Source organism: Physeter macrocephalus, chromosome 1 (assembly GCF_002837175.3).
Source record: "Physeter macrocephalus isolate SW-GA chromosome 1, ASM283717v5, whole genome shotgun sequence".
Classification (NCBI taxonomy): domain Eukaryota; kingdom Metazoa; phylum Chordata; class Mammalia; order Artiodactyla; family Physeteridae; genus Physeter; species Physeter macrocephalus.
In genome coordinates this window covers 88,168,150-88,191,031 of record NC_041214.2, presented here as the reverse complement: position 1 = coordinate 88,191,031, position 22,882 = coordinate 88,168,150, and the positions used below count along the sequence as shown (strand labels likewise).

General features: G+C 40.0%; 1 protein-coding gene across 1 annotated transcript in view; it reads right to left on the bottom strand.

Moving 5' to 3' along the window:
- Positions 1-22,882, bottom strand: part of RNF168 (ring finger protein 168) — a 47,900-nt gene that overhangs the window by 13,996 nt on the left and 11,022 nt on the right. Inside the window, 2 exon segments of the mRNA XM_024124179.3 lie at positions 7,143-7,444; positions 10,890-10,966. Of these exon segments, the coding sequence (XP_023979947.1) occupies positions 7,143-7,444; positions 10,890-10,966 (379 nt within the window).

Genomic DNA, 22,882 nt, shown 5'->3' with positions numbered 1-22,882 from the left:
CTGTTCTCTATGTCTGCCTCACTGTAATTTAAATTAAAATTTCCTTGATTACTAATTTCCTTGATTACTAATAAAGTTCAATCTTTTCACATATGTATTGGCCTTCAGCTTTTGTGTTCTGTGATGTCAAAATTTTTTGCCTCTTTTTCTGTAGTTCTGTCTTTTTCTCACAAATAGGTGGGTATTCTTTAATAATAAACTTTTTCCAGTAAATAAGTTGAAATATCTTCTTTTAGAGGGCAGCTTATCTTTTTATTCCCTAAAGGTATTTTGATAAAGACATTTTTAATCTTATTATAGTCTATTTGTTTTGCTCCTTAAAGCATCCCTCTCTACAGATATTCTCCTTTGTTATCTTCCTAAAGATTTACTTTACGTATGTATGTATATATTTACATATTTACTTACTTACTTATTTATTTACGCATGCCACACTGCACGGCTTGCTGGATCTTAGTTCCCAGACCAGGGATTGAACTCGGCAGTGAAAGTGCCGAGTCCTAACCACTGGACCACCAGGGAATTCCCTTGTCTTTTTAATAGATCTTTAATTAGCCTTAATTTTTATAGATAGTATGAATAGAGGTCCAAGCTCATTTTCCCCCCATATTATCCACTGTCCCACAGGCATTTGTTGACAAGTACATCCTTTCCCCACTGACCAGCAACAATGACTACTGTGTTGGTTATCCAAAGTACCCCAAAACTTAGTGGCTTAAACGAACAAACATTATCTCATAGTTTCTGAGGGTCAGGAATTCAAGAGCAGCTTAGTAGGGTAGTTCTGGCTCAGGATTTTCATGAGGGTCCAGTCAAGATGTTGGTCAATCATCTGGTCAGTAGCCTGACTGAGGCTAAAGGATCACCTTCCAACCAGGCTCACGCACAAAGGCTATTCTGGAGGTCTCACTTCCTTACTGGTTGTTGGCAGAAGGCCCCAGGTCCTTACCATGTGGGACTTTCCATAGGGCTGCTCACAACATGACAGCTAACTTTCCCAGAGCAAATAATCCAAAAGAGAAAAGTCACTTTAGGACTTAGTCTCTGAAGTGTACAATGTCCCTTCTGGTAATTCTATGCGTATACTTAAGTCCAGCCCACATTCAAGGGGAGGGGAATTAGGTTCAGTCTTTTGAAGGGAGAAATATCAAAGATTTGTGAACATATTTTAAAAACACAAAAGCTAGCATAAAGGTTCTATAAACTGTGGTGTGTTTCTAAGCTATTATTTTGTCTCATCATTTTGTAATTAGGTTCAGTCTTTTGAAGGGAGAAATATCAAAGATTTGTGAACATATTTTAAAAACACAAAAGCTAGCATAAAGGTTCTATAAACTGTGGTGTGTTTCTAAGCTATTATTTTCTCATCACTTTGTCTATCCATCCCTGTGCAAATACCACATATGTTTACTTACTATAAATGTGAAGCATCCATACCTCCACCACACATTTTATTTTTCATCAGGAGTACCTGAAGGCCCTTTCTCGTCCGTATAAATTTTTTTTGCGGTACGCAGGCCTCTCACTGTTGTGGCCTCTCCCGTTGCGGAGCACAGGCTCCGGATGCGCAGGCTCAGTGGCCTAGCCACTCCGCAGCATGCGGGATCTTCCCGGACCGGGGCACGAACCCGTGTCCCCTGCATCGGCAGGCGGACGCTCAACCATTGCACCACCAGGGAAGCCCCATATAAATTTTAAAATCAGAATGCAAGAAGAAAAAAAAAAGGTTCATGGGACTTCCCTGGCAGGCCAGTGGTTAGGACTCTGTGCTTCCACTGCAAGGGGCATGGGTTTGATCCCTGGTCAGGGAACTAAGATCCCATATGCCACGTGGCAAGGCCAAAAAAAACACCCCAAAAAACAAAAACAACAACAACAAAAAGGTTGGGATTCTGATTTCAAATGCATTTAACCTATAGATCAGTTTGGAGAGATCTGACATTAAGCAATTTTGTAACATTAGACATCTTCCAACCTACAACTACTACGTATTTCTTTAATATAGTAAAATTTTATAACATGCTCCATAAGGACTTTTAGATTTTTCAATAAATTTATTTCTAAGTACTTTTTATTTTCTGATGCTACTACAAACAGAATCTTTGTTGTTACGTTTGCAGTAGACTTTAAAAGAAATAAATTTATTTATTTTATTTATTTATTTTTGGCTGCACTGGGTCTTCGCTGCTGCACGCAGGCTTTCTCTAGTTGTGGCAAGCGGGGGCTACTCTTTGTTGTGGTGTGCGTGCTTCTCATTGCGGTGGCTTCTCTTGTGGTGAAGCACGGGCTCTAGGCGTGCGGGTTTCAGTAGTTGTGGCACGCGGGCTCAGTAGTGGTGGTGCACGGGCTCTAGAGTGCAGGCTCAGTAGCTGTGACACACGGGCTTAGTTGCTCCCTGGCATGTGCGATCTTCCCGGACAGGGATCAAACCCGTGACCCTGCACTGGCAGGCGGATTCTTAACCACTATGCCATCAGGGAAGTCCCTTTCAATAGACTTTTTGTAAAGATTTTTATATCTACCAAACTTGCTAATCTCTTATTAATTCTAAAAATGTACCTCTGAACTCTTGGGCTTTCTATAAAATTATTCCACCTCTGAATAACAATAGCTCCTTTTTCCTTCCTTACCGAGCTTATAATCTTCTATTTCTTTTTATTGCCTTACTGTAAAGACTAAAATCTCCAGTACGACACTGTGTTTTCCTGGTCTTAAAAGGGGAATGATTTCTATTTTCTACCATAAAGTATGATATCTGATATAGGTTTTCTGGTAGACATCCTTCAACAGGTTAAGTTTCTATTCCTACTTTATTAAGAATTATTCCCAAGTTTTTCATATTTAGACAGTTAATAGGTTAACTTGCATTGATTCATTTTCTAATTATTAAGCCAGCAACATATTTCTGGAATTGTCTTTTTTTTTGTAATTGGAGTATAGTTGCTTTAAAGTGCTATGTCAGTTTCTGCTGTTCTTTTTTTAAAAAAATTTTAATTAATTAATTTTTTTGGGCTGCCTTGGATCTTCGTTGCTGCACACAGGCTTTCTCTAGTTGCGGCGAGTGGGGGCTACTCTTCGCTGTGGTGCATGGGCTTCTCATTGCGGTGGCTTCTCTTGTTGTGGAGCACAGGCTCTAGGCGCGCAGGCTTCAGTAGTTGTGGCACGCGGGCTCAGTAGTTGTGGCTCACGGGCTTAGCTGCTCCGCAGCATGTGGGATCCTCCCGGACCAGGGCTCGAACCCATGTCCCTGGCATTGGCAGGCGGATTCTTAACCACTGCGCCACCAGGGAAGTCCTTTTCTTTTTTTTTTAAATTGAAGTATAGTTGATATACAATATCATGTAAATTACAGGTGTACAATACAGTGATTCACATTTTTAAAGGTTATATTCCATTTACCGTTATTGTAAAATATTTGCTATATTCCTTGTATTGTACAATATATCCTTGTAGCTTACTTTATACCTAATACCTGTACCTCTTAATCCCCTACTCCTATATTGCCCCTCCCCCCTTCCCTCACCCCACTGGTAACCGCTAGTTACCAGCCTGTGAGTCTGCTTCTTTTTTGTTATGGACTTGTCATTTTAGATATATTTTCATTCTTTCTTCTTTTTCTGATATGGCATTTAAAGCCTTCTAAATACTACTTCAACCATATCCCAGAAGGTCTGATGTATAATGTTTTCAGTTCTATGTTTCCATCAAGATTTATTCTTTAACCAATGAGTTACCTAGTAGTTTTTCTTAATTTTCAAAACACTTTAGTAATCTTTTTGTTAATTATTTTAAATTTGAGGTGAAATTCATATAACATAAAATTAACAATTTTAAAGCGTACATTTAGTACATTTACAAAGTTGTGCAACCATCACTTCTATCTAGTTTGTTGTTTACTTTTAAGAATTCTTTATATATACCTTATATAAGAGACTATACCTTATCTGTTTTTAACTTTGTGTACTTTTAATACACCAGTTTCTCAGTTTCTTCAATTTCTGCTTTTAAATTCATCAGTTTATTCTTATATTTCTAGTAAATTTTTATCTTTATATTTCAAAATATATATTTAGATTCATGAAGATTCATGACAGTTATATCCTTTATGCAGAATAGTATTATATCAATATGAAATATCCCTGCTTTTCTTTCAATGGTTTTTCTCGACTTCTACTTTGCATTATATCAGGCATTAACAATATTGATGTTGCATGTCTATTTCTTCTTTTAATAGCAACCACCTCATTTAATGCTGCCCTCTTCCCATCTATCTCCATCTCCCTGTCCCAAATATCCACCATCTCAAATCCTAAATTTCTATGAATTTTGAAAGGAAGCAAATTACCTGCACATATTTACCCAACTGAATCAAAAGCCCTTACATGTTTTTGAAGTCTAGATTGTAGTTGATAAACTTTTTCAACTATGAATTACTATGGAAAAGCTTATATCCTCATGGAGTCATCAACTCTTCCTGCTGCTAAGAGGGGCACTCTGGGGCAACTAAATTCACTCCACTATTGACTACCTGACTCATGTTTTTTGTACAGTGGGGAAGAAATGTAATATATAAACTGGGAAAAAGAGGGTGGGGTAATGATCTAGATGCCAAACTGTAAACTCCTTCAATGAGGATGACCTTATATGGAACTATATTCTCACTTGAATCTAAATCAAGAGAAAAAGGAAATGGGAACAACATGGAAATCCTAAGCAATCAAGATAAAAAAGGCTTCACATCCCTCTTCATGCTAGCCAGGAATCCAAGCTATGCGAGCATCTCTCTTATTTTCACTTTACATCAACCTCAGATCATCTGGAGGGTTTTCATGCAGAGCTGATGGGCCAAATTTTGATATAGCAGTAAACTATATTCACTTACTTCTGAATATCTCCAGTGTTTGTTTGTTTGTTCTTACTTTTCTTCTGTAACTTGGTTGTGACCGGATCACATTTTTCGGAATTCAAGGGAGAAGCCAAGATACTTCCCTCACAGAAATTGTTCTTCAACAGCAGAAAAAGCATAAAACAATTTTAAAATAAAATAAGCTATTAATCAATTCAGAATCCACAATAGAATTTTTCAGGAATTATTAAATTCTATACATCCTTTGAATAATACTGACCATGCAAAAATTAATAAACAAGATAAAGTTTATCTAAGTTGGTCTAAATTGCATTTTTACTCTACATTATAAACACAAAGAGCATGATGGTACTAATCTCATTAGCTGATAATTTCTGCTAACTTTTCTTATGAATAATTTCATCTTTATAACTACCTAAATCTGTAGGGAAAAATTCAGAGCTGTGGCTATACCTGGAATAAAATTTATTTTATGTAAAATAATTTAATTTGGGGATTTAAGGGCATACCAATAAATATCATCAATATTTACTTGCTGTCACATGGCAGTCTCATAAGTTTCTTACTACACTATTGGAAAAATTAATATACTTGGTGGTGGTAGACATTTGGCCTAGGACCACCAAACTTTTACAAGTAAATGAAAAATTATTTTAAAATATCAGTAGATCTGCTCTTATAATCCCACGTGAAAATACGAAGAATTAAAACAATAACTCTTGAAAGACAAAGTTGACCCCAGATTTTCCTCTCTGATATATTTTCTCTCCTATCCCATTTGTTATTCTAGTGATCTATGTCTTTTTCTTTTGGCCACACTGTGCAGCTTACAGGATCTTAGTCCCCAACCAGGGATTGAACCCAGGGCCACGGGAGTGAAAGCGCCAAGTCCTAACCACTGGACTGCCAGGGAAGTTCCATGGTCTATGTCTTTTATTTAATTTCTCAATTGTGTACTGCTCCAAAGCTATTCCACTTAAATTTTAAAAGGAAATACGTTTTTAAAAAGGGCATATAATCTAAAACTTGGGTATATTATTATGAATGGCAGGCCTCTCAAAAATGGGGAAAAAAAACCCCAACCCAATTCTGGATATACTTCATTTTGGTAAGTATATTTTAAGATATTTGTTGTTTGAAAGCAGAGGAATTGTTTTTAGAGGCTCTTAAATTTCAATGTACATCAGACTTCCCTAGATGCCTCTGGGAGTGGTATTCCCTAAATCCCATCCCCAGAGATTCTGTATTTTAAAAGAACTACAAGTGATTCTGCCAGGTTCTTTCAAATCACTGGATCCCACTGTATCCTTTGGTCTTACAGTATGTGTTTTATCATCATTTCTTTAATTCATTGTCCCCTGGGCAGTAATTTAACTACGGCAAGATAATAAAATCCAGGTTTAATACGTTATTTAAGAATTTAGGGACTTCCCTGGTGGTCCAGGGAAGCACAGTTAAGACTGCGCTTGCACTGCAGGGGACACTGGTTTGATCCCTGGTTGGGGAACTAAGATCCCGCAAGCCACACAGCGTGGCCAGGGAAAAAAAAGAAGTTAAAACAAAATTTAATGTGCTTCACTTTAAAAAAGTGATCTGCATCCATACAATGGAATATTTTGCCACTCTTACTAAAGAATTATACACTATATGTAGTAATATAATAGGAAAAATCTCTAAGAAATAGCGAGTGAAAAAGGTCAGGAGAAAAACTGTGATTCACACATCCTTTTTAGGTTAAAAAAAAAAGTTATAAGAAACTGTTAATAGTGCTAACCTTTGGGGAAAGAGACTGATGTAACGGAATAGGAATAGGAGTGGAGAAGTGGTGGGGGGGAAATGGAGCTTTCATTTTCCACTGAATAGCTTTCCTGCATAACTGAATTTACTAACAACTTACAAAAATGGTTTTTTAAGCATACTTGGATTAGAGCAAATATATAACAGTATGCCAAAAAAGTTTTGCTTTAAGTAGAGCAAATGTCAGAAATAGTTTCTAGTTATGCTGAATGTTTCTTTTTTTTAGATTGTTCAAAATCACAGTCAAAGCAATAAGAATGTAAATACTTCAAAGTTCTTTCTTAAAACTTACAATATTAAGGCTTAGCTTTCTTGCCAGCTCTTCATCACTTTTCAGTTGTTCTTCCATCTCCCTTTGCCTTTTTTCTGCCTGTCTCTTTTCCTCTTCTTCCTCCTCTGCCAGTTGGAGTCTTTCCTGTCTTCTTGTACAACTTCAGACTGTGATGCTGACCCAAGTTGAGATTTAGGTGACAAATACTTCTGAATATCTCCAGTGTTTGTTTGTTTGTTCTTACTTTTCTTCTGTGACTTGGTTGTGACTGGATCAGATTTTTTGGAATTCAAGGGCGAAGCCAAGATACTTCCCTCACAGAAATTGTTAATATTAAGGCTTAGCTTTCTTGCCAGCTCTTCTTCACTTTTCAGTTGTTCTTCCATCTCTCTTTGCCTTTTTTCTGCCTGTCTCTTTTCCTCTTCTTCCTGCTCTGCCAGTAATCTCTGTATGTATTCTTCACTGGCTTTGTTTTCTTCTTCCTCATTGGCTCGTCGCTCTGCCTCCACCTTAAACATGATTAATAAAGAACAATCCTTCTTTGAACTTTTTAGTATACTTGCAATATTTCTTTCTTTCTTTTTTTAAAGATTTAATTTTATTTATTTTTGGCTGCGTTGGGTCTTCATTGCTGTGTGCGGGCTTTCTCTAGTTGTGGCGAGGGGGGCTACTCTTTGTCATTGTGCGCAGGCTTCTCCTGTTGCGGGAGGAGGGCATGGGTTCTAGGCTTGCGGGCTCAGTAGTTGTGGCTCGCAGGCTCTAGAGCGCAGGCTCAGTAGTTGTGGCGCATGGGCTTAGTTGCTCCACAGGGTGTGGGATATTCCCAGACTAGGGATTGAACCCGTGTCCCCTGCATTGGCAGGTGGTTTCTTTCCCACTGAAACACCCAGGAAGTCCCAATATTTCTTAATAAGAAGAGAAAAATTTAAGAAAAAGGAACAGGGCCTCCCTGGTGGCGCAGTGGTTGAGAGTCCACCTGCCGAAGCAGGGGACACGGGTTTGTGCCCCGGTCTGGGAGGATCCCGCATGCCACGGAGCGGCTGGGCCTGTGGGCCATGGCTGCTGGGCCTGCGCATCCGGAGCCTGTGCTCCACAGTGGGAGAGGCCACAGCAGTGAGAGGCCTGCATACCGCAGAAAAAAAAAAAAAGGAACAAATTGGCAGGAATTAAAATTTCTCAAATGAAGTACAAATCTGGAGAGGCAAATTCCTGTAGAATAGTTCAGGAAGTCTCCTTCAGGAAGCCTTCCCCAGTCAGTCCAATGAAACCTTGATCAAAGCCTCATCCCTCCACATTTCAGTCCTTATCACATTTTCCATTACACTGTCACACATTTTTGGAAGTCTTTCTAGGTGATACTTTTCCTCAGTTAACAGAAGGCCATGTTCTGACTAATTTTGGCACAGGTTTCTGAACTAAACCCTAGCAAGGGAATGGAATGATAAAAACTGACTTAAACCAAACAGTGTACTTCCCTGAAGTTGGGATGAATCCCCAAACACGGTGGGCAGGGGTGGAATAGTTGCTGAAGAAACAACCACAATGGTCATTATATGATTTACAGATGAGGAAAGACACAGAAAAGCTTTCCTAGATCAGAAAGTGATCTAACTTTCTTTTCTTAGCTCAGTAACTGGCAGGTGGGAGACTCAAACTCAGCATCTAGGACCTAAGGCCATGCTTGTGGGCGTCTGAACTATACTTCCTGAAAGAAATAATGTAACAACTACTTTAGACATCTAAAGGATTTGACTCAAGAATAAGTCCTTGACCCAATTCAAGTGAAGGTGACATGAGTAAAGGTTTGTTAAGGAACTTTTAAGTTTTCTTGCTCTTAAAGGAAAGCCACTGGAAGAGACAGCTGGTTCTTCCTCTGCATACTGTTGTATATGCACCTGAGGTTCAGAAATGTGCAGCTACCTTGTTATTAGCCTGAGGATAAAGCCAGCTGACAGAAGTTAGCAAAGAAATGGAACTAGAGCTCTGGATGAAACCGACCCTGAAGCCCCTACTAACCTCTGGAATTCCAGTAAATTACAATTTTCTGTCACCTGTACTCAAAAGCATCCTGAAAAAACCTGTTCTCACTATACTGTTGTAAAGATTAAATTACTCCTTACTTAAGGAACCTCCCTGGTGGTGCAATGGTTAGGAATCTGCCTGCCAATGCAGGGGACACGGGTTCAATCCCTGGTCTGGGAAGATCTCACATGCCGCAGAGCAACTATGCCCGTGTGCCACAACTACAGAGCCTGCGATCTAGAGCCCGAGCACTGCAACTACTGAAGCCTGCACGCCTAGAGCCCATGCTCCACCACAAGATAAGCCTGCAAACCGCAAGGAAGGTAGCTTCTGCTCACCACAACTAGAGAAAGCATGCACGCAGCAAAGAAGACTCAATGCAGCCAAAAAATAAATACATAAAACCCTTACTTAAGAACATCGTTTAGACAATATGCTGACAATTAACTATCATAATTATTTACTAGTTCTTCTAGAGCTCTCATGGTCCAATACAGTAGCCTCTAGCTACATGTGGCTACTGAGTAGTTGAAATGTGACTAGTCCAAATTGAGATGTATTATAAGTAAAAAATACACAATTGCACACTAAATAAGAAAAAAATAGTCAATATTTTCTATACTGATTACATAATAAAATACTTTAGATATACTGGATTAAATAAAATATACATAAAAATTAATTTCATCTTTTTAAAATACTTTTTAAAAATATTGATTGATTGATTGCTGCGTTGGGTCTTCGTTGTTGCACGTGGGCCTTCTCTAGTTGCGGCAAGCGGGGGCTACTCTTCACTGCGGTGCACGGGCTTCTCATTGTGGTGGCTTCTCTTGTTGCGGAGCACGAGCTCTAGGGTGCACGGGTTTCAGTAGTTGCAGCACATGGGCCCAGTAGTTGTGGCTCGCGGGCTCTAGAGCACAGGCTCAGCAGTTGTGGCACACGGGCTTAGTTGCTCCGCGGCATGTGGGATCTTCCCGGACCAGGGCTCGAACCCATGTCCCCTGCATTGGCAGGCAGATTCTTAACCACTGCGCCACCACGGAAGCCCCTCATCTGTTTTTTTAAAAAAAAACTTTAAAAAATGTGGCTAATAGAAAATTTTAAATGATATATGAACCCACACCATATTTCTATTGGACAACACTGCTCTACATTAATCAGGGTAGGGGGAGTACTAGGGCTTTCCTAGTACTAGTAAAGTTCAAAGGCCATAAGCACCACTCCCTCTTTTCATATTTAGGTAATTCACAATTAGCCCTTTATGCTTTCCTCACCTAAATGCATTGTTTGTGTCCCCCAATATTCATATATTGAAGCCCTAACTCCCAATGTGATGATATTTGGAGGTGGGGCCTTCAGGAGGTAATTGGGTCATGAAGGTGGAGTCCTCATGAAAGGTATTAATACCCTTAGAAGAAGACACACAAGAGAGATGATCTATCTCTCCCTTCCTCTCTCTGCCATGTGAGAAGGCAGCTGTCTACAAGCCAGGAAGCAGGTCCTTGCCCAATACCATATCTCCCAGTGCCTTAATCTTGCACTTCCCAGATCCAGAACTGTGAGAACAAATGTTTGTTGTTTAAGTCACCCAGTCTATGGTGTTTTTGATATAGCAGCCTAAATGGACTTAAGACACCCATAATCTACCACCTTTTTCCCATCCTTTATGCTCAAAGCTTCATGGAAATTAAAAAAATTTCCTTCATACTTAAATGCTTACAGATCACTATCACATAAGAAAAGCATGTATAAATAAATTAAAGATAGTTTTAAACTATTTTGAACACATGTAAAAAAATAGAGCCTTTATAAAGTACATTAAAATTATTAACATTTCAATATATACTATTTATTTATTTATATAAGCACATAAAACTGTATGTAAACACAGCAGAAAATTTTTCCAAAAAAGAGCAACTACTTAGTTCTTACCTTGCTTATCTCCTCTTCATATTCTCTTCTTAATTCCCCAGGTTTACTTAATAGGCGAACTGGCTGATAGTCATCAACTGTTTCAGATCAAGAAAGAAAATTATATTACAGGCAACACCAAATTCTATGGCTAGCTTTGATCTTCCACTAAACCCATATTAATATAAAAATGCAAAATTAAAATAAACATACAATTATTAACAGCTATAGCAATATTTTTTTAATGGAATTCCATTTTAAAAGAAAGGCCAGGACTTCCCTGGTAGTTCAGTGGTTAAGAATCTGCCTGCCAATGCAGGGTACACAGGTTCGATCCCTGGTCCAGGAAGATGTCACATGCCATGGAGCAAGTGAGCCCATGTGCCACAACTACTGAAGCCCGTGCGCCTAGAGTCCGTGCTCCACAACAAGAGAAGCCACCACAATGAGAAGCTTGCGCACCGCAGCAGAGTAGCCCCCACTCGCCGCAACTAGAGGAAGCCTGTGCACAGCAACGAAGACCCGATGCAGCCGAAAAATAAATAAATAAAATTAAAAGAAAAGAAAAGAAAGGAATCTACGTTCCCTGGAATTAACCAAATTAAAAAAAAAAAAAAGGCCAGGGACTTCCTGGTGGCGCAGTGACCAAGAATCTGCTCTCCCAATGCAGGCGGCCCAGGTTTGATCCCTGGTCAGGGAAATAGTCCACATGCTGCAACTAAGAGTTTGCATGCCACAACTAACACCTGCCTCAGCCAAAAAAATAAAAAAATAAAAAAATAAATTAAATAAAATGAATAAAAATAAATAAATAAGTTAAAAAAAAAAAAAAGAGAGAGAGAGGCCAGAGGTTTTCTGGTTCAAAATGGCACATGAACACATATACTTAGCTCTTTCTCTAGAAGCCATTAACATAACAATAAAGGAAGTTTAAAAGTTTAAAAGTTTGCTACAATAATAGCAAACACATATTTCTCAAAAAAGGTATATACAAATGGCCCACAAGCACATGAAAAGATGCTCAACATCACTAGTTGTCAGGGAAATGCAAATCAAAACCACAAAGAAATACACTTTGTACCCATTAGAATGGCTACTATAAAACAAACAAAATAACAAGCACTGGCAAGGAGATGAAATTGGAATCCTTGTGCACTGTCAGTGGAAGTGTAAAATGGTATAGCTGCTATGGAAAACAGTATGGCAGTTGCTCAAAAAACTAAACATAGAAATACCGTGTGATCCAGCATTTCCACTTTTAGATACATATCCAAAAGATCTGAAAGTAGGGTATCAAACAGATACTTATACACCATGTCATAGCCAGCATTATTCACAACAGCCAAATGGTGGAAGTAACCCAAGTGTCCATCAACATGAATGGATAAATAAAATGTGGTAAATACATACAATAGAATATTATTCAGTCGTATAAAAGAATGAAATTCTGACACATGCTACAACATGGATGAACCCTGAAGATACCATGCTAAGTGAAAGAAGCCAAACACAAAAGCACAAATACCTACTTTGTCCTCTACTTATATGAGGTACCCAGAGTAGTCAAGTTTGACAGAAAGTGGAATGATGGTTGCCAGGGGTTAGTTAGAGGGAGGGGGAATTGAGGAGATATTGTTTAACGGGTACAGTTTCAATTGTGTAAGATGAAAAAAGTTCTGCAGATGGATGATGGTGATGGCAGCACACCAATATGATGTTCTTAATGCCACTGAACTGTACCCTTAAAAATGGTTAAAATGCGGATTTCCCTGGTGGTGCAGTGGTTAAGAATCCGCCTGCCAATGCAGGGGACACAGGTTCGAGCCCTGGTCTGGGAAGATCCCACATGCTGCGGAGCAACTAAGCCAGTGCTCCACAACTACTGAGCCAGCGCTCTAGAGCCCATGAGCCACAGCTACTGAAGCATGCACGCTCTAGGGCCTGCGTGCCACAACTATTGAATCCGCATGCTGCAACTACTGAAGCCCGCACGCCTAGAGCCCATGCTCCGCAAAAAGAGAAGCCACTGCAATGAGAAGCCTGTGCACTGCAACGAAGAGTAGCCCCTGCTCACCACAACTAGAGAAAGCCTGCGCACAGCAATGAAGACCAAACGCAGCCAAAAAAAAAAAAAAAAGGTTAAAATGGTAAATTTTATGTTATGTATATTTTTACCACAATAAACAAAACTTGATAAAAAGTTAATCACTTTGGGAGTTCCCCGTTGGTCTTGTGGTTAGGATTTGGTGCTTTCACTGCCATGGCCTGGGTTCAATCCCTGGTAGGGGAACTGAGATCCCAAAAGCCAAAATTTTTTTTTAATCGAACTACTGAGATTTTTAATGTTTACTGATTTGTACACAGGTAAATCTAAACTAAGATCAGTAACTTTTTCAACCGAAAACACAACAAATTTAAATTGCCTTAATTAATATGCTTCCAATAATCTAAATGCAGCAATTATTTGCTGTTTCTTAAACAATTTCTAAGAGTATGACAAATTTAAAAAAATCCGTTTTATAGACTAGAAGCAACTATGACAGTCAATAAGTGCCATCTGTTTAAAGTACCTCACAACACTCATTTGTGCTAGTTAGCTCTAAAATTTCTCTCGTAAACTACTGCAATTAAATGTTCCCACTGTATTTAATATTGCTTTCTTAACGGTGAGTGTTCTTCTTAAGAAGACAAGATTCACTAAAGGAAATTCATCCTCATACTTTTTATTTTACTCTGAAAGAAAAATCCAAGTTAATTAAAGAACTAAATGTCCAATACTGGACCAAAAATAAAAACAAACAATAAAACCTAACTTGAACAATTAGGCTGTTTATAAAATTATTCTTCCATCCCTCAATTTGACTCCGCTTGCATCATCAAGGAAACAGCTTCTACTCCCAATTAAATTAAATTTGCTCTGTAGTACCAATCTCCCTCTGAAACCTGTAGGAATTATTCTTTGACTTTTTCTAGCTTCTGGTGGTTTGCCAGCAATCTCTGGTGTTCCTTGGCTTACAGATGCATCATTCCAACCCTCTGTCTTCACATAGTATTCTCACTGTGTGTCTTCACATCATCTTCCTTCTGTGTGTGTGTCTGTGTCCAAACTTCCCCTTTTTATGAAGAGACCAGTCATAATAGATTGCGGCCCACCCTAATGACCTTAACTTGATTACCTCTGTAAAGACCTTATTTCCAAATAAGGTCACATTCAGAAGTATTAGAGGTTAGAACCTAAATATATCTTTCTGTTATGTTACATGTAACAATGTGTAATACATCCTCACTGAAAAACTAAAAAACACTACTGAGAGGAATAAAGATCTAAATAAGTAGAGAAATATACTATTTTCATGGGTACGAGGGCTCTATATTGTTAAGATGTCAATTCTCCCCAAATTGATCTATAGATTCAATGCAACCCCAATCAAACTCCCACTAGGCTTTCAGTAGAAGTTGACAGGTTGATTTTTAAATTTACATGGAAATAGAAAGGACCTAGAATACTCAAAGCAAACATGAAAAAGAATAATAAAGTTGGAGAACTATTACTGTGTGCCTTCAAGACTTACTGTTACTGACCTAGGTTCTTGGACTCTTCAATCAACAGAAAGTGGTAAGAGGCCAGATGAGAAATTCAGGCAGGCCTTTACTGGGACTTGTGCTACAGCACAGGGAGCGAGAACAAGTAACAGGTGCCCCCGTTCGCTCCCCAAGGGGGGCAAGCTGGGTCCTTAGATGGGGTGAGGGTAGGAGTGGATTGGTGGGTTGGGCCAGAGGGGTGGCTTAGGTGGTCTGCCCACTCCCTTGGTGGTGCTGTGTGCAGGGAGCATGCTATTGCTCCTGGCACCTCAAAAGTGGCAGTTGGGTTTTGGCCTTTTTGTGCCTCATTGCTCATAATTTGCCCCAACTGCCCATGCATGTAGTTATTATTTTTAGTCCCTTATAGTTTTTTTTGTATTCTGTTGGTTGAGGAGATGTTTGTCCAGGAACAAGCACTCCAGTAAAGGGTCTCACGGTCCAGGCCATCTCATTACCATAAAGCTACAGTAATGAAGACACTGTGATTTAAACATTAGAATCAACAAATCAATCAGTGGTGGGACTTCCCTGGTGGTCCAGTGGTTGACTCCACGCTCCCAATGCAGGGGGCCCAAGTTCAATCCCCAGTCAGGGGACTAGATCCCACACGCCACAACGAAGATCCCACATGCCCCAACTAAGACCCAGTGCAGCCAAATAAATAAACAAAATAAATATTAAAAAAAAAGTCAGTGGAATATAGACCCACACTTACAAGAAAAGCCTTTACAAGTGATAAAGAAATAACTAATATTCATAAGGAAAAAATTAACCTCTATCTCACCCACTATTCAAAAATTAATTTGAAAAGGACCATAAGCCTAAACATAAAAGCTAAAACTGTAAAGTTTTTAGGGGAAAAAAAGGGGAATATTTTCATATTCCTAGTGTTTTCTTAGATAGGACACAGAAAGTAATAGCCTTGAAAGGAAAAGTTTATGAATTAGACTTCATGAAAATTAAAAATTACAGCTCATCAAAAGACACCATTAAGGACTTCCCCAGTGGTGCAGTGGTTAAGAATCCACCTGCCAATGCAGGGGACATGGGTTCGAGCCCTGGTTCAGGAAGATCCCACATGCCACAGAGCAATGACGCCTGTGTGCCACAACTACTGAAGCCTGCTCTCTAGAGCCCGTGAGCCACAACTACTGAGCCCACACGCCTAGAGCCTCCACCACAAAAGAAGCCACTGTGATGAGAAGCCTGTGCACCACAACAAAGAGCAGCCCCCACTCGCTGCAATGAGAGAAAGCCCGCACGCAGCAACGAAGACCCAACACAGCCATATATAAATAAAAAATAAATTTATTTAAAAAAAGAAGGAAAGAAAATGAAAATGCAAACCACAGACAACAGAAAATATTCACAAAACACATCTGGCAAAGTACTGATACATATCACTACTGAACTCCTACACTCAATAATACAAAGATAAAGAACTCAAGGGGCAAAAGATTCAAGCAGGCACTTCACAATGGAAGATATACAAGTGGCCGGCCAATAAAAAATGAAAAAAGATTCAATATCATTAGTTACCTGGGACACGCAAATTACAACTACAATGAGATACTACTACAAATCCATCAGAAGGATTAAAATTAAAACGACAGATAACAGCAAATGTTGGTGAGGATACTGTAAGTGAACCAAATGTGTCCCCTCGAAATTCACGTAGAATCCTAATTCAATGTGATGGTATTTGGAGATGGGGCCTTTGGGAGGTCTAATTAGGTCACAAGAATAGAGATCCCATGAATGGGATTAGCACCCTAATAAGAGGCCAGAGAGCTGGCTAGCTCTCCACTATATGAGAACATAATCAGGAAGAGGGCCAAACCAGGAAACAAATCGGCCAGCACCTTGATCTTAGACTTCACAGCTCCAGAACTGTGAAAAATAAATCTATTGTTTAAGTGACCCACTCCATATACTTTGTTACAGCAGCCGAAACTAACTAACGCAGATAAGCAGAAGCCAGGATTTGTATATGTTGTTACTGGGATTAGAAAATAATACAACCACTTTGGAAAATGATCTGGCAGTTTATTTTATAACCAGACATATACCTACTCTATGACAGAGCACTTCCACTCCTAAGTATTTGTCCAAGAAAAATGAAAACATATGACCACAAAAATAAACTTGTACGAGAATCTTCACAGCAACTTTATTCAAAATAGCCAAAAGCTGGAAACAGCTGAGGGACCATGAACTGGAGAACAACCAACAAGGGAAGTGGATGGAGGAAGGGAGCCCACAATCAGCTCCACTCAGCTCTGCAGCACTGAGCTGGAAGTGATAAGAAATGCTGGTATTCTGCTCCTCCTGGAGGGATGCTAGCTCCCTAGGAGCTACGGAGACAGGGAGCCCTGTCTTCCTGTCTTGGCCACACCCACTTGGAGTGGAGCTTCTCTCTTGCTGAGTTAGGGAGAGAGGAGAGCAAATTGTGGCTGCAGAGAACAAGGGAATTCCCCGGCGGTCCAGTGGTTAGGACTCCACGCTCTCACTGCCGAGAGCCTGGGTTCAATCCCTGGTGGAGGAACTAAAATCCCACAAACTGTGCAGCACAGCCAAAAAAATAAGAAAGATTAAAAAAAAAAAGTATAGTAGAACAATACTTAAAAAGAAATAAACTACTAATAACCACAAAGGGATAAATCTGGAACATTATACTACCTAAAAGAAACTTGTACAAAAGAATACACACTGTATGATTACTGTTACGGGTTGAATTGTGTGCCCCCCAAAGATATGTTTAAGTGCTAAGCCCTGTACCCAAGAATGTGATCTTATTTGGAAATAAGGTTGTTGTAGACATAATTGAGTTTATACTGGAGAAGGGTGGGCCCTTAATCTAATATCACTGGTGTCCTTGAAAGAGAGACAAAGACAAGAGATGACTTTGTACAGACACATAGGGAGAATGTCATGTGACTATGAAAGCAGAGGCTGGAGTTGTGCAGCTGCAAGCCAAGAACACGAAGGACTGTCAGCAATACTCAGCAGCTAAGAGAAAGACATGTAAGATTCTCTCCGAGAGACTTCAAGAGAACATGTGTCTGGACTCCTAGCCTCCAGAATTGTGAGAAAATAAAATCTGTTATTTTAAGCCACCTGATTTGTGGTAGTTTGTTATGGCAACCCTAGGAAACTAATAGAATTCCATTTATATGAAGTTCTAGAGCAGACAAAACTCATCTATGGTGGGAAAAAGTAAAAACAGTTGTTGACTTTTGTGGGGTGGAGGTAGGGCTTAACTGGAAGGGACATGAGGATAATTTCAGGTGTGATGGTAATGTTCTACATTTTTATAGGGGTTTGTGTTACAAAGGGTTATACTTATGTGAACACACAGTGAGATACAATTAAGATTTGTACATTTCAATTATATGTAAATTTTACAGTGAAAGAAAAAAGTTATAAGCTAATATTGATCTTTAATAATATGTATACTTCTATGTGAAGACGTGGCACATATATACAATGGAATATTACTCAGCCATAAAAAGAAACGAAATTGAGTTAGAGAGATGGATGGACCTAGAGTCTGTCATAGAGTGAAATAAGTCAGAAAGAGAAAAACAAATACCGTACACTAACACATATATATGGAATCCAAAAAAAAAAAAAGAAAAAAAGAAAAAAGAAATCAATGGATGAATAGAGGAAAAGATATATGACAACAAGTATAGCAAAATGTTAATTGTCACATTTGGTTATGGGTATATGAGAGTTCACCATAGAATTCTTTCAACTTTTCTCTATATTAAAATTTTTTCACAATAACATGCTGAAAAAAATGTAAGCATACTACCAAAATCTCTTTTAGAAAGAAAGGAGGGAAGGAAGGAAGGAAAGAAGGGAGGGAGGGAGGGAGGGAGGGAAACAAAAACAAAAACAAAAACAAAAACCAAGGGTTGGCAAGGTGTAACTACATCTCTCGTACACTACCGTACACTACCGGTAGGAGCCTAAATTGGTAAAACCATTTTGGAAAACTGCTTGGCAGTATCTCCTAAGGCTTACCCTACCTGTAACACCCACCAAGGGATAGTCTTAGGTTCTATTAAACATTCAAACTCAGAAAATGACCATAAGGCCACGTTTGGCATCAATCTAACAGCATGAAAGCAAGCAAGCCAGGTAAATCCTTACCCCACAGAAGCCAACATCTCTTGTGGCAACAATACAGGCACAGGTTCCCCACAAGAAACATGCCCAGTTACAATGGTCACTACACTCAAGAGAAACACAAAGCACAGTATCCCAATCAGCATTATCATTCCTCCCAATAAAGACGTAATTTGTCAATCAGAAATAATTTTTACCACAACCAATGCTTGCTACCTAGTAACATCATTGACATTCTTACCCTCATTCTGTTTTGGGGGGAACGAAGCTAGAGATTTAATCAAAGGACAGATTTTCATATAGCACAGGAAAAGATTTAACTCTTTATCCACATTCTATGACCCCCAAATCCCACTCTATATCCAACAGAAATGTAGACATATGTTCACCAAAATACAAGTATAAAAATGTTCACAGTAACACTATTCATAACAGCCTAACAGGATACAGAATTTTTCATTGCTTTCACTATTTAATATTTATACAACATAGTACTATGTAGCAATGAAAATAAACTGTAACCACATGTATCTCATCAATCTAACCATGAGCTGAAGAAGCCCCACACAAGAGTATATGATTCCATTTTTAAAAAGGTTCAGAAACAGGCAAATATGATCCATGGTGTTACAGGCCAGAATAACATCAACAGTTACAGGAATGGTGAGTGAACAGATTCTGCAAGAGGGCCACAGAGAGGATTCAGGAGTTCTGGCAAAGTTCTGGGTCTTGAATGTAGTACTGGTTACACAGACATGTTCACTCTGAAAATTCACGGAACCATAGACTTATGATTTGTACACTTTTGCATGTACATGTCAATAAAATTACAGGAAAAACAAAGTAAAGAGGATCAACTTCCAGAATCGTAGAGAAAGGAGATCTGCAGACTTTTCTCAACAAAACAACCATAACTGGAGAAAGGTATAAAAAAACTGGTAGAATAAAGTTCCTGAAAATTGTCCTAAGAGCCCAGAGCAAAAGAAGAAATATTTCCCCCACCCCACCAAATTTACTAAATCTCAGCAAGAAAAGTGAGAATCTGTGGCACTGCAGCCACAACTGCTCTGCCCCCTCCCTAACTCAACAAGAAGGAAGCTCCACTCCAAGTGGGTGTGTCAAGACAGGAAGACAGGGCTCCCTGTCTCCCTAGCTCCCAGTCAAGGGGTACAGCATCCCTCCAGAGGAGCAGCATACTAGCATTTCTTATCACTTCCAGCTCAGTGCTGCAAAGCTAAGTGGAGCTGATTGTGGGCTCTGCTCTTCTGTCCACTTCCCACTCAGGCATAATATGGAACAATAACGGGGCCCCACTGCCCTCATCACAGCTCACTCATAGGGCCAAAGGTTCTAGGAGAGGCAAGCCAAGGAGAATAGACTACCATGCCTGTCCACTGGCCTGTTCCTAAAGAGAGAGGTAAGCCATTGTCTCTGCCTCCAACTCCAGAGCAGTGGCTCAGACATTTTGCCAAGGGAAAGAGACAGGCCGTAAGAACTGAGGGCTCCAAAGATTTCCCTCAAAGAAAATGACTTTATTTGGAACAGAATGTGGATTAGCTCGAGACTAAAGGAACTCTTGAAAACAAGGGCAATTTTAGTGGTAAACACTTAAAGAGAAGGCAGGGTGGGACTTCCCTGGTGGCGCAGTCGTTAAGAATCCGCCTGCCAATGCAGGGGACACACGTTCGAGCCCTGGTCTAGGAAGATCACACATGCCGTGGAGCAACTAAGCCTGTGCGCCACAACTACTAAGCCTGCGATCTACAGCACGTAACCCACAACTACTGAGCCTGTGTGCCACAACTACTGAAGTCCGCGTGCCTAGAGCCCATGCTCTACAACAAGAGAAGCCACAGCAAAGAGAAGCCCACGCACCGCAACGAGGAGTAGCCCCTGCTTGCTGCAACTAGCAAAAGCCCGCACACAGCAACAAAGACCCAATGCAGCCAAAAATAAATAAATTTATTAAAAAAAAAAAAGAGAGAAGGCAGGGTGGAGTGATGTCAGCAAAATGGCACAGCAGGAAGCTCCAAGCTCTCATCCTTCCACAGAAACGTCAAAAAAGCAAGGAGAAACTACCAGAGCCAACACTCTCAGAACTCTGGAAAACAAAGGTTTATAGCAACCAAGAAAATGGTGAACCAAGAAAAAGTCAACTTCAGGAAGATTGGTTCAAGATGGTGGAGTAGAAGTTGTGCTCACTCCCTCTTGCGAGAGCACCGAAATCACAAATAACAATCATCAACAGGAAGACACTGGAACTCACCAAAAAAGATACCCCACATCCAAACACAAAGAAGCCACAATGAGACGGTAGGAGAGGCGCAATCACAATAAAATCAAATCCCATAACTGCTGGGTGGGTGACTCACAAAGTGGAGAACACTTATACCACAGAAGTCCACCCACTGGAGTGAAGGTTCTGAGCCCCACATCAGGCTTCCCAACCTCGGGGTGCAGCAACGGGAGGAGGAATTCCTAGAGAATCAGACTTTGAAGGCTAGCAGGATTTGATTGCAGGACTTCGACAGGACTGGGGGGAACAGAGACTCCACTCTTAGAGGGCACACACAAAGTACTGTGTGCACTGGGACCCAGGGGAGGAAGCAGTGACCCCATTGGAGACTGAACCAGACCTACCTGCTAGTGTTGGAGGGTCTCCTGCAGAGGCGGGGGGTGGCTGTGGCTCACCGTGGGGACAAGGACACTGGAAGCAGAAGTTCTGGGAAGTACTCCTTGGCGTGAGCCCTCCCAGAGTCGGCCATTAGCCCTACCAAAGAGCCGGGGAGGCTCCAGTGCTGGGTCACCTGAGGCCAAACAACCAACAGGGAGGGAACCCAGCCCCACCCATAAGCAGACAAAAGGATTAAATTTTTACTGAGCTCTGTCCATCAGAGCAACACCCAGCTCTACCCACCATCAGTCCCTCCCATCAGGAAGCTTGCACAAGCCTCTGAGATAGCCTCATCCACCAGAAGCCAGACAACAGAAGAAACAAGAACTACAAATCTGCAGCCTGTGGAAGGAAAACCACATTCACAGAAAGATAGACAAAATGAAAAGGCAGAGGACTTTGTACCAGATGAAGAAACAAGATAAAACCACAGAAAAACAACTAAATGAAGTGGAGATAGGCAACCTTCCAGAAAAAGAATTCAGAATAATGATAGTGAAGATGATCCATGACCTCAGAAAAAGAATGGAGGCAAAGATTGAGAAGATGCAAGAAATGTTTAAAAAAGACCAGGAAGAATTAAAGAACAAACAAACAGAGATGAACAATACAATAACTGAAATGAAAAATACACTAGAGGAATCAATAGCAGAATAACTGAGGCAGAAGAACAGATAAGTGACCTGGAAGACAGAATGGTGGAATTCACTGCCATGGAAGAGAATAAAAAAATAAGAATGAAAAGAAATGAAGACAGCCTGAGACCTCTGGGACAAGGTTAAACGCAACAACATTCACATTATAGGAGTCCCAGAAGGAGAAGAGAGAGAGAAAGGACCCGAGAAAATATTTGAAGAGATTATAGTTGAAAAATTCCTTAACATGGGAAAGGAAATAGCCACCCAAGTCCAGAAAGCGCAGATTCCCAGGCAGGATAAACCCAAGGAGAAACACGCCGAGACACGCAGTAATCAAACTGAAAAAAATTAAAGACAAAGAAAAATTATTGAAAGCAGCAAGGGAAAAATGACAAATAACATACAAGGTAATTCCCATAAGGTTAACAGCTGATTCCGCAGCAGAAACTCTACAACCCAGAAGGGGCTGGCACAATATATTTAAAGTGATGAAAGGGAAGAAACTACAAGCAAGATTGCTCCACCCAGCAAGGCTCTCATTCAGATTCAACAGAGAAATCAAAAGCTTTACAAACAAGCAAAAGCTAAGAGAATTCAGCACCACCAAACCAGCTCTATGACAAATGCTAAAGGAACTTCCCTAAGTAGGAAACACAAGAGAAGAAAAGGACCTACAAAAACGAACCCACAACAATTAAGAAAATGGTAATAGGAACATAATTATCGATAATTACCTTAAACATGAATGGATTAAATGCTCCAACCAAAAGACAGAGGCTTGCTGAATGGATACAAAAACAAGACCCATATAGATGCTGTCTACAAGAGGCCCACTTCAGACCTAGGGACACACACAGACTGAAAGTGAGGGGATGGAAAAAGATATTCCATGCAAATGGAAATCAGAAGAAAGCTGGAGTAGCAATACTCATATCAGATAAAATAGACTTTAAAATAAAGAATGTTACAAGAGACAAGGAAGGACA